This window comes from Tupaia chinensis, unplaced genomic scaffold (genome assembly GCF_000334495.1).
Source record: "Tupaia chinensis unplaced genomic scaffold, TupChi_1.0 Scaffold000112_1, whole genome shotgun sequence".
Lineage (NCBI taxonomy): Eukaryota > Metazoa > Chordata > Mammalia > Scandentia > Tupaiidae > Tupaia > Tupaia belangeri.
The window spans coordinates 684,729-697,626 of NW_006159576.1; the positions used below are offsets into that span (position 1 = coordinate 684,729).

The window sequence follows — 12,898 nt, forward strand, 5'->3', positions numbered from 1 at the left end:
AAAAAAAAAAAAATCAAACAAACAAAGAAAAACCTCTCCAAAAAAATTTTAAAGGGATAAAACTCATACAAATAAGTTTCAAGGCATAATGGAATTAGCCTACGATTCAATAAAAAAGTATCTGGAAATTTTGTGAATATTTGGAATTAAGTAAGAAACATAAATAACCTATAGGTCAAAGAGGAATTCACAAGGGAAATTATAAGCATACTGAATTAAATAAAAATGAAAGTACAACATCTCAAAACTTGTAGGATACAACTATGACAGTGCTCAGAGGGAAATTAATACAGTCTCAAATAAGTTATCTAAGCTCTGAACCTAAGAAACAAGAAAACAAGAGAGCACAGGGGCATCAGAGTACTTTCTTGGGTAACAGAAGCACTCTATATACTGAGAAGACTGTGGGCTACACTGGTGAATCCACTTGTCAATGTTCAATAGTTAAGATTTATGCAGCTGGGAGCTGGCAGGTAGCGTGGTTAAGGTGCTGGACTCCCACGTGGTTGACTGCAGTTTGAATCTGGGACCTGAAGGCTTGATTTCTCACTTTCCCTTTCTCTCTCTGCCTAAAACAATAAAATGAACCATTCTTTTTAAAAAAAAAAAAAATTGTTCACTTTAATGTAAGTACCTTTTTCCTCAAAATAAAAATAATTTTATAAAGTAACATGGTGGAGGGCAAAAGTAGACATAAGTAAAGATAACAGAAGAACAGCAGACTCCTGATAACTGCTACAGTGGATACTTGGGTGTTCAATTCTTCTTTACTTTGAATACTGTTAAAACTTTCCATAATGAAAACTTTTTAAATATTAAATAATGAGAGAACATTATTTGAATTTTTAGAAGAAAATATAAAGTAGTACAAGTGTGCAAGCAGGGAGCATAATTAGTCTTAGGTTAGAGAAGGAAAACCAGAGAAAAAGTCACCTGGCTTCACATAGGACAGTGTTTGGGGGGGATAAATAGGGCCCACAAGGATGGATCACTGACTGGATATAGATTAGGAGGGAAAGACCGGTGGTAGCAAAAGGATGCTCAGGTTTCTGGCCTTAGCAAATGGTTGGCAGTGGCACTTTATTCAGATGGAAAACAGTTTAGAAAAAAGATCAAGAGTTCATTTCTGGAGATAAGCTTCAGATAGCCATGAGACAGCCAACTAAAGATATCAATAGGTAGCTGAATAGAGGAGTCTGGATTTTAGAAGGGCAACATGGACTGGAGATATTAATTAGGGGCTGCTGGTTCAGACTTGGGATTGTAAACATAAGTAAAGCACTTAGAATGATGCACGGTGTTACAAAAGTTTTTTTCAGTACTATTATCAATTGATATACTAATAAGTGCATCTTCACAATAGCAGGTACAGTACATGTGATTATCATACTGAATGAAAAAATCAGGGCCAGTCCCGTAGCCTAGTGGTTTAAGGAAGCCAGATCTCACATGGGAACCATGGTTTGAATCCCAGTCCCAGTGGAAAAACACAGGGGGCACATGACAGGATAGAGAAATGGAGAAGGGACTGTGGCATGACCATGCGCCACTTGAAGGTTCTCTCTCTCTCCATCCCCACCCCCTCACACACACACATACCTTCAGCAATTAAAAAAAGAAAAAGGAAAAAAAAACCAAAATGGTCTTACCATTACCTGACAATACCAGAATCAAAAGTAATATCTGGCAGACCAGCTGGTTAACCACCAGTATGGTGGTTAAGGCACAGGATTCCACAAGGCTGACTACATGGTTCAAGTCTTGGACCTCGCAACTCAAAAAACACTCCTGGGTGTGTGTATGTGCATGCCACAAATCCCAAAAGCAGGGATAAATGGAGAAGAAGGGGTAATGGTGTAACTATCCACCAGAAGAGAGAGCTTTATCATTTTGCCTCCCTCACTCACTCTCTTTGGTGAACTCAAGTGCCCTCTGGCAAATTAAAAAAAAATTATAATAATGTTTAGCTACAAATTTTCATTTCCCTAAAAGATGTCATGTCTGTTAATTCCAAAACAACAGTTCCATGAATAGAAAATTGATAAAGTGCCACCAATTAAATTTTCATCTTAAGCTGAATTAAGAAAATAACAATTACATAACAAAGAATTATTTTTAAAATTTAGGTTATCTCAAATTCAAACTTATTTACATAGAACTGTAAAAACTTCATTATTTGAGCTAGTTACATCGTCTAATAGTTAAAAGAGCTGGATCCCACATGACTAACCATGGTTCAAATCACAGCCTTGGTAGCTTGAAAGATGTCGGCACATGTACTTATGCCCAAATCCTCATAGAATGGAGAATGAAGGAGAAGGGGTTGTGGCATGTCTCCACCCCACTGGAAGAGGTTCTCTCCTTTCCCTTCTCACTCTGGCAAGCATATACACCCTCTGGCAATTAAAAAAAAATACATACATATATATCACACACACATATATATATGTGTTGTATATTTATGCATATGTATATTATTTTCCCTGTTTATTACAAACAAGGAAACAAAGTTAGCAACTCATCCATGATCACAAAGCTGCTAAATAGGAACCCTACCCAGGCACTCTAACTCTGGAATAGGAGCCCAGAATACAACCACAGCATGAACTACCCCTTTCTCATAAACGAAAAATAAACTAATAAACTTCTTGCCCTATGAATGAAAAATTTCATCAGATTTTGGTTTCTGAGCTATTTTTGGGGATATTAAATTGACTTTCTCAAAAGTTTTTTTGATAGTATATGAATTAAATTATAATGAAACTTCACTTATTTGAAATCTTATTTTTTTTTTTTTTTATTGCCAGAGGACTCATGTGCTTATGTGTGTGGGGGGGAGGCACACACCACCCTAATAAGGTCTGGTCAAATTACAGTCTTTTTTCTTCCATTCCCCATTCTGTCAGGATTTTGGAAACATGCACCCAGTGTGGTTTTCAAGCCACTGGGGCCAGGATTCACATGTACTTATGCCCAAATCCTCATAGAATGGAGAATGAAGGAGAAGGGGTTGTGGCATGTCTCCACCCCACTGGAAGAGGTTCTCTCCTTTCCCTTCTCACTCTGGCAAGCATATACACCCTCTGGCAATTAAAAAAAAATACATACATATATATCACACACACATATATATATGTGTTGTATATTTATGCATATGTATATTATTTTCCCTGTTTATTACAAACAAGGAAACAAAGTTAGCAACTCATCCATGATCACAAAGCTGCTAAATAGGAACCCTACCCAGGCACTCTAACTCTGGAATAGGAGCCCAGAATACAACCACAGCATGAACTACCCCTTTCTCATAAACGAAAAATAAACTAATAAACTTCTTGCCCTATGAATGAAAAATTTCATCAGATTTTGGTTTCTGAGCTATTTTTGGGGATATTAAATTGACTTTCTCAAAAGTTTTTTTGATAGTATATGAATTAAATTATAATGAAACTTCACTTATTTGAAATCTTATTTTTTTTTTTTTTTTATTGCCAGAGGACTCATGTGCTTATGTGTGTGGGGGGGAGGCACACACCACCCTAATAAGGTCTGGTCAAATTACAGTCTTTTTTCTTCCATTCCCCATTCTGTCAGGATTTTGGAAACATGCACCCAGTGTGGTTTTCAAGCCACTGGGGCCAGGATTTGAACCACAGTCAGCCACGTGGGATTTGGCTTTCTATGCACAGCACTTACTCATTGCTCTACAGAAGTGGCATTAAGATCTCATTCTTCTAGAGCTCAGACATTCTAAGAATATCAGATATGCATACTGAGCATGCTTACTGGCAGTTTTAGAAACATATTTTCTTGACCTTTGGTATGATGGGTATGGTACGATTCTTTAAATTTCTTTGGTATACTATGTTATTAAAAAAAATGAAATGACCATGAAACTCACGTGCACAGAATAACTAGAGAACAAGGGAATAATTCCTGGTACTGAAGACAGCATTTTAATACTCGATCATCATTGTTCTCATCACTCAATCCATCTGTAAATTTAGCAAAAGCAACTGTCAATAAGCACACTAAAAATCTTGGTATCACATGAATAATCTAGACTATATTTCAAAATCAAAAACATCTAAAAGTTTTAGGGTAGTAAAACTACTCTGTATGACACTATGATAGATATCTGTTATTACACATTTGTCCAAACCCACAGAATGTACACCACCAAGAATAAACCCTCATGTAAACTACACACTCTGAGTGGGAATAATGTCAGGCTCATCAGCTGTGACAAACGTACCACTCTGGTGGGGGATGATCATAATAGAGGAGGCTGTGCACATATGGGGGAAGGGAAATCTTTTTTTTTTAAGAGATTTTTGCTATAAGGCATATGTACGCACTCGAGAGACAGAAAGAAAGAAAGAAATCACTCCTCAAGTAAGATGGCCATGCCACAATCCTTTCTCCTCCATCTCCTCTTGGGATTTTGGGCATGCACGCACATGCAACCAACGTGAGTTTCAAGCTGCCAGCGTGAGTTTCAAACCGCGAACAGCCATGTGGGTGTCTAGCACCATTGATCCTCAACCTTGCTCCCATTTTATAACCTTTTTCTCTCAAATTTCAGCCTATATTACTTAGTTCTCTAATCATATAAATTAAAAACCCCATTCGTTTATGCAATAAATAACTTATACAGAGCCTAGTTTGTGCCAGGTGCCTATGCTAAGCAGTTGGATATGAAAAGACAAAAAAGCTCGAGGAGTTCATAATCTGGCAGTGAAATCCAGACAACACTCAACTATTTCAAGGCCCGATCCTGAGGGAGACGATTCAGTTCCTTCATCAGATTATCACCGAGCCACACATATAACACAGCAGCCAGCCCTTTTTTTAGGTCAGGGAGCAAATACCTCTAGTAATGCAAAATCGTTAATGAACTTCAAATGATTCCATTCCACAAACTAAAGAAGGTTTAAAGGTAACAGTGCACTGTCCTAAAGGCATCAAACTTCAAGATTACCTGTACTACCACATTTTCTAAAACAACATGGAGCTGGAAGTTACATCTGAAACTCCAAGAATATGCATACAATAGTCGCTCAGCAAATAAGTTTCAGCACCTGTTTAGATACTGTTCGAGAATGAACAAAAGACAGATTCCGGAAACAGACCAATCCAGTTCTGAATCCCCGCTTTCTCACTTACGAGGTGTACATCCTTGGAGAAAGTACCTAACCGTGCTTAAATGAGAATGAATATAAAGCACTTGCCACTTGTAACATCAGGTTGGTGCTCAAAGCGTTTCCAGTTTTGGAGCATTTGGGATTTCAAATTTTCTTATTAGGGATACTTAACCTGTATATATTTATTACTTAAGACTTGGCCTAATAGGTACCTCAACAGCAATAATCACTCTCAACAATAATAATCACCATGTACATATGAAATAAAAGTAAGTTCTATATGAACTAGTTAACAAAATTTTTAATATCTAATATAATTTGATCTCCTAGACATCAGTATTTATTTTTCTTATTCACTGCTCCAACACTTGAATAGTGTCTGGTACAAATATATGGCAAATAAATAAATCAACAAAAATATAATGAAAATATGAAACAAATATCTGGTTGGGGAGTGGCACATTATTTTTGCCCTTACTTAGTTTTCCTTATTGTAAAAAATATTTTAACATCTGAAAACTTAAGGAAATATAAGAAAAGCAAAATAATCTCATCAGCTAAATATAACTACTATTCATTATAAGTACATATGCATAATTAAAATTTAAATTATATCTTATATTGTTTTAATTATTGTTTTTGTTTTTATTTAAAACATGTCATTAAGATTTTCCAAAACTGTGTGTGTGTGTGTGTGTGTGTGTGTGTGTGTGTGTAGCAATGGCAATGTATGCAACATCTACAACTGTCATACAGCTTGTTTTGAATTATTTTGCTGTATAAGTAATGCTATGATGAATATTCATACAAACCACTGTATTTCACATGCTCTCTTTTTTTACTTTGAAGTTTTTTTCTTTCATGAGAGAGAAAAAAACAGATAGACAGGATCCCCAACAGGATCTTGTCATGGTGCAATCCTTCCATGAGCCCTCTAGCCACCTAGATCCACAGGCATGCCCAACCCAGGATCTAGACTCCAGGCTTTCCCACGTGGCTTCAGCATCACACGGCAGTGCCCTACCTCCTACACCACCTTGGCTGAGCCTTTCGTTTTTTTTCAGGATACATTTCTAGAAAGAGAATTTTATCTTAAGCTTCTAAATCCATACAACTGTACTCTAAAAAATGTTATCAAGAGACCAGAAGATGGTGAAATGGTTATGTTACTGGACTTCCACGTAGTCTACTGCAGTTTGAGTCCCGGACCTGGCGGCTTAAACTCACACCCAGCACACGTGCATGCATGCCCAAAATCCTTAGAGGAGAGTGGAGGAGAAGGGAATGCAGCACCATTATTCCCCCAGTGGGGTGATTTCTCACTTTCTGTCTCTCTGTCTCTCCAGCAAGTACATGCACCCTAAAAAAAAGTCATCACTCATGCCGGGCTCATGTGCACACATGCCCAAGATCCCAAGAGGAGAATGGAGTAGAAGGGATTGTGGGGTGGCCATCCCCCGGGGGGTGATTTCTCACTTTCTGTCTCTCTGTCTCTCTCTGTCTGGTGAGCGCACACGCCCTATAGCAAAAACCTCTTAAAAAAAAAAATGTCATCAATTCGTATTCCCAAAGCAATACAGTATTCTAAGTGTTCTCAGTAGTTACTGGAAAAGAATTAACTTTCTATTTTCTTTAAAAAAAAATAATTATTTACTTATTTGCTTAATTCCATTTGTTATTTTTTTTTTTAATTCAACCAGCAAGAGAGGGAAAGGGAGAAAGCAAGCCACCAGGTCCAGGACTCGAACTTCAGTCAGTCATGTGGGAATCCGGTGCCTCTAACCACCACACCACCTGCTGACCCCGGAAAAGAATTAACTTTCTAAATTTAGGAACAATAAAAAGACATAGCATACCAACAGAGTGATACATTAGTTTTTTTCTTATCAACTTGTGTAAGATTTTAAAATAATAAGGACATGAGAGAATTATTGCCTACACTGGGCCATAACCTATCAAGTAGTTTAATATATTAACTCAACCAATTTTCACAGCCATTTTATTATATACAGATTCCCCTCATTTCATTTATTCTGTTTCCTCACTTTTAACATTCCCCAGGTCAAGCTATAAACCTAGGTCTGATTTTAAATCATACATTTCTCTCATTATAACAGAAATTATGTCAAGTAAATGTAATTTTTAAAATAGTTAAGCACAAAGCTAAAGTTACAGACATTTAAGACTATTCAGTACAGAACATCTACACTAATAATGTGTAAACACTGTATCTGAAATATACTAGGACTAATAAACATTAGTTAAGCTAGTAAATAAATGAATAGTACTGGCTGTTCATCTTCAAAAAATTTTAAAAGACTAAACAGTTAGGGGCTAGCAGATGGTGTGGTGGTTAAGGGCGCTAGACTTCCACATGGCCAACGACAGTTTAAGTCCCGGACCTGGTGGCTTGCTTTCTTGCTTTCTCTCTCTCTCTGGTCAAATTAAAATAAATAAAGTCAAATAAATTAATTCTTAAAAAAAGATTAAACAGGTGTGCCAAAAGCCTTCTCAAAGTTAATACCAGGATTGGGGACAGTAAGTGGTGTAATGGTTAAGGCAGTGGACTCCCACATGGCCAACTGAGGTTCGAGTTCTGGACCTGGAGGCTTGAAACTCACAGGTGTATGTGTGTATGTGCATACGTGCCCAAGATTCCCAGAAGAGAATGAAGAAGAAAGGATTGGGGCCTGACCATCCCCCCTGGGGTGGGGGATTGGTTTCTCATTTCTATATCTCAGTCTCTCTCTGTCTCTCTGGCAAGAACACATTCCCTATAGCAAAAATCTCTCTGGGAAAAAAAGGTAATACCATGATTAGATTCATCTTCAGATGAGTTCTGTCAACTGTCATGGTAAACGTGGGTGCAGTAGAGATTAAACAGCCATGATATTTAAAATAATGAAAATAGATATACATAGTTCTGAGTTAAGAAGAAACACATTTTTAAGAAATGAAGAAATATTCTAAACATATATCTAAACTCTGCAAAGAGAGTAGAGTTCCTTTACACAGACTTTTTTCCAGCAAGTTATGTAGTACATAAAGACTACACTTAGGTTCTAGGATAGGAGTTATTTTTTAAATGACTTAAAATTAACACACACACACACACACACACAAAACCAGGAAAATCTATAGATGTTTACTGTAAAGAGACCTCATTATTTAAGATTGGCAGACCACAAGAGAACAACACTTGGCTCTGCAGTGTACGGCAGTCACCCCTTACTTGTGGGGGCTATGTTCCAAGACCTCCAGTAGAATCAAGCAACCAAGGATAATATCAAACCCTACATATTTGGGATTTTCCAAAAATTCATGGAAAAGCTATGATAGAAAAAACATGTGTGGGTTCAAAAGTTTTTGCACTGAGGGCCAGCAGGTGGCGTGGTGATTAAGGTGCTAGATTCCCACATGGTCAACTGTGGTTTGAGTCCTGGATATAGCAGCTTGCTTTCTCACTTTCTCTGTGTCCCTCCCTGGTCAAATTAAATAAATAAATGAAATTAAATAAAATAATTCTTTAAAAATAATGTTTTGCAGCAAAATAAACTTGTATTCTATTTATTTATTTATCTATTTATTTTTTGTGATTTTTGTTTTGTTTTATTGAGAGAGATATTTTTCCTATAGGGCTCATGCGCTCTCCAGAGAGACAGAGAGACAGAAAGCGAGAAATCATCCCCCAGGGGGGATGGCCACGCCACAATCCTTTTTCCTCCATCTTCCTCTTGGGATCTTAGAAACGCACACACATACACTTGGTGTGAGTTTTAAGCCACTGGGTCAAGGACACAAACCGCAGTTGACTGCGGGAGTCCAGTGACGTAACCATTACACCGATCCCCATTTGTTGCGATTTTCAGGCCACCAGGTCCAGTTCTCGAACCACAGTTGGCCATGCAAGAATCCAGCACCCTACCCACCACACCACCTGCTGACCGCTAAACTTGTATTTTAATTCTACTTTTCCACAAAATTTTTGCAGTCCCCTAGTAAATTTTTACACATATATATTTATATATGTACACCCATGTTAAAGTTTAATTTATAAATTAGACACAGTGAGATTAGTAATAACAATAAAATAAAATAATAATAAGGTATAACAAAAGTCATACTAGGGCTGGCTCTACAGTGCAGAAGTAATGCATTCTTCAGGAGAGTTTGCTCCCATATGGGAATCCCAGTTAGAATCCCCAGACTGGTCAGCCTGAGACATGCCAGGCATGCACGCAGGTGCCCAGGATGTGAGGAGCTAAAGGCTTAGAGGAAGCGGACTGTGGCGATGACTATACCCTGTAGAGAGTATTCCTCTCTCTCCCTCTCCCTCTGCTCTCACACGTGCACATACACATTCTATCATAAATTAAGGAAGGCTAGTTTTAAATAAAGAAATAGAAATCATATTAATATGGCCTCTCTCCACACAAAGTATCTTACTATACTGTACTGCCCTACATTGAGACCATGGGTACCTGAAACTGCAGAAAGCAAAACCGAGGATGAGGGAGGACTACTGCACTAACTCTGTGCAGTGATCGTACAGAAGACAGAACACTCGCTGGCCTCATCGCTAAACAATGATTTTATGAAAAGGAATCCAAGGTTCCATAAGACAGATGAATGAATATACAGACAGAATCACACACCCATTACCTGAGACAGAGATACTACCTAAAAAAGTCAAGGTAGGGACACAGAAAAGTAAAAATCAAAAATTCCCAAGATAAGCCACAAACCATAACATCCTTTCCATTTTGTACCCCATGGCTATAGATTCTTTGTAAGTTTTGTACCATCTCCCATCATTAAGAAGTCAGCACCTAAACAAGCTTTAATTAGGAAACACCTTGAGAGAAGGATACTTACAAAGTTTCTGAGATGCAAGTTGTATTGATTGACCCCACAGATTTCTATCTTGATTTTTGAGACTGTCATTGATGAAATGAACTGCAGGTATAGCTTTGTGCTGGGCATGTTTTAGTAATTTTCCTGCCTTCATATGATCTAGTTCTTGAACAACCACCCAAGGAATTATTAACACAAGTCTGTCAAAGCCTAAAAAATAAAAAGACAGCTTAGAATCCAACAAATACTTATTGAGTTGTTAAATCAAACAGCTATAGGAGAAATGAACGTTTTAAATCACATGGTCCCTATTTTTATATAATTCACAACAGGGCCAGCCAGTGGTGTGGTGGCTAAAGCTGACCACAAGGCTGACTGCAGTTCAAATCTCAGACATGACGACTTGAAAAACACACTGCACAGGTGTGTGAGATTTTCATGAAAGAAAGCCAGAATTTGTAAATATGTTCTGTAAATACCTGGTATTTCTGTTGTCTTCAAAATTCTAACAAATTTGAGATGATTCATCAGAACATTTGTGTCAATAACAATCAGAAGCTTTTTGTCTGAAGCAGTATTTGCTAGAGAAAAAGATCAGAGTTAGGATCACATGACACTTGATAAAAGATTTATATAATGACTACAATTCTGATTATCATGGAAGCATAGAAAATTCAGTTAAATTAAAAAAAAAATCCCGGGACCAGCAGACAGTGTAATGGTTATGTCACTGGACTTCCACATGGTCAACCACAGTTCAAGTCCTGGACCTGGCAGCTTGCTTTCTCCTGTTCCCTCTCTTTCTCTCCCTCCCTCTGGCCCTCTCTGGGCAAATTTAAATAAATAAAAGAACTCTTTAAGGAAAAAAAAAAAAACCTGTGTCTTACCAACTCTTATCAGAAAATCACACAGTTGATTCTTTGTGAGTTGGCTAGACTTCCAAGCTGTTCAAGTTACTTGGCCCACCTTCTCATTGCCTAGTAAACTTCTCTCTAAGCAATCAATTATGGGTTCTCTGGAATCACAACCATGTTGGGGTAGGATGGGGGAGTGCATGGGACTCGAGGCCACCAAAGAAGGTGTGGTCTGGCCGAGCAGAAATGGATGAGAAGACCTGGAACCCAAGGTGTGAAGAACCAGCCCAGGAGAATGTTTCTGACAGCATTCATAAGAGAAAGAAGTCCTCTAGACAATGAAAACCAAACTACTACTACTGAAATTCTTAGGAGAAAGAATAGTGACCCATGTTTAATTATTCACTACTGGGATATTATACACTGCTTGTAAGCAAATATTAAATTTTAAGCTGACTTGCCGTGACAGTAAATAGGTTTCTCTAAGTCCTGTCCTGCATCCTTGGTAGTTGTGTATTTATAATGTATAAGCTCATTTTAATACACCTTGAAATATAATTGAAAAAATAAATGTCAAAGAAAACATATAACAATACTAGCATTGTTATTTCACAGAGCCATTCTGAGAATCAGATAAGCGAATGCATAGGACAATAGTGAACTGAAAAATGCAATGTAAATGGAAGGTGTCAATACTATTTATAAACAGAATTGAAAATAGTATACTAATATCTTCCAGATCATTTCTATTATTTTTCTCAGTAGTGAAAATAAAAATTTTACTATATGAACAAGTATTCAAGCAATCTGCATTATTTCTGATTAGTGTTTTATATAGTTGAAACTATAAAAAGTTATGATTAAAAGCAAGAATAAAATACAACTCATAACTCTGATTACTGCTTCTTAGTAAAAAAAGAGAAAATATATTTCACTGCCTACTAGTAGTGTAAGAGATATAAAATAAAGAATAAGACTACTATTACACCCAAAACCTATAGCTGAAAGAAATAGACTATACTTTCTGATTTTAAGCGAGCACATTTCAACAGTTTTAAACCTATAAAGTACAAAACCAAATGCTTGCACGTTAGTCCATAGAGAAGCGCTAGCGATCACAAATGTAACTATACAGGGTATACCAGCGGAAGAATGCACATCATCTGCCACCAAGTCGATGTCCATACTCGTTGTCTCTCCGGGAAGGGAAACCACAGATAAATCCACACTTTTTCCTACACGTGCAGCATGAAGTTCTTCTACTATCTGCATCTAAATTGTAAAAGGCAGTGAAGTAGTTTGAGTTACTATTAACAGCGAAGAAAGCAATTAATTAATTAATTAATTTAAATGAGATCGTTTGTGGAAAGAAATAAATGTGTAAAACTATGAAGGCAACAGGCCAGCAAGTGGCTTTGCGGTTAAGGCACTGGATCCCACATGACCAACCGTGCAGTTTGAGTCCCAACCCAGCAGCTTGAGAAAACATATAGGGTGTATGTGCTTGCATGCCCAAAATTCTGAAGCAAGAGTGGACAAGGCTTGCAGGGTGGCCACCTCCCCAGGGAGATGCTTTCTCACTTTCTCTCTCTCTCTCTCCAGCAGTACACATGCCCTATAGCAAATTTAAAATATGTATATTGGAGGCAACATAATAAAAGAATACAGAGTTATAAACGTATGCAGAGTTTTAAAAACAGCTCTCTTTTTTTAAATTTAATTTATTCATTAATTTATTTTAATTTGACCAGAGAGAGACACACATGGAAAGAAAGAGAGAAAGAACGCAAGCCACCAGGTCCAGGACTTGAACTGTAGTTGACCATGTGGGAGTGTCCAGTGCCTTAACCACCACGCCACCTGCTGGTCCCAAAAACAGTTCTTGTATTACTTCTGCCACCTTGGACAAGCAAATATTTAACTAATTTTGGGTCTCAGTTTGTTTATCTACAAAATAGGAATGTTGATTATTTTCTTTTAGAATTTTTCTGAGGATAAGATAAAAATAATCTCAAACAGCATAGAACATAGAGAACAAAATAATTT

The 12,898-nt window shown here is 37.3% G+C and overlaps 1 protein-coding gene across 5 annotated transcripts in view; it reads right to left on the reverse strand.

Annotated features, from left to right (window-relative positions):
* Positions 1-12,898, reverse strand: part of SWT1 (SWT1 RNA endoribonuclease homolog) — a 134,133-nt gene that overhangs the window by 95,414 nt on the left and 25,821 nt on the right. For all 5 annotated transcript variants that reach the window (XR_003548640.1, XM_027770083.1, XM_006143863.3 and 2 more), the window contains exons 7-10: positions 11,995-12,124; positions 10,478-10,579; positions 10,020-10,208; positions 3,902-3,995 (exon numbers count right to left, since the gene is read on the reverse strand). Coding sequence is in view for 4 of the 5 variants with exons in the window: in XM_027770083.1 (XP_027625884.1) it covers positions 3,902-3,995; positions 10,020-10,208; positions 10,478-10,579; positions 11,995-12,124 (515 nt within the window). In the remaining variant the exon portion in view is untranslated. The remainder of the gene's footprint in view (positions 1-3,901; positions 3,996-10,019; positions 10,209-10,477; positions 10,580-11,994; positions 12,125-12,898) is intronic.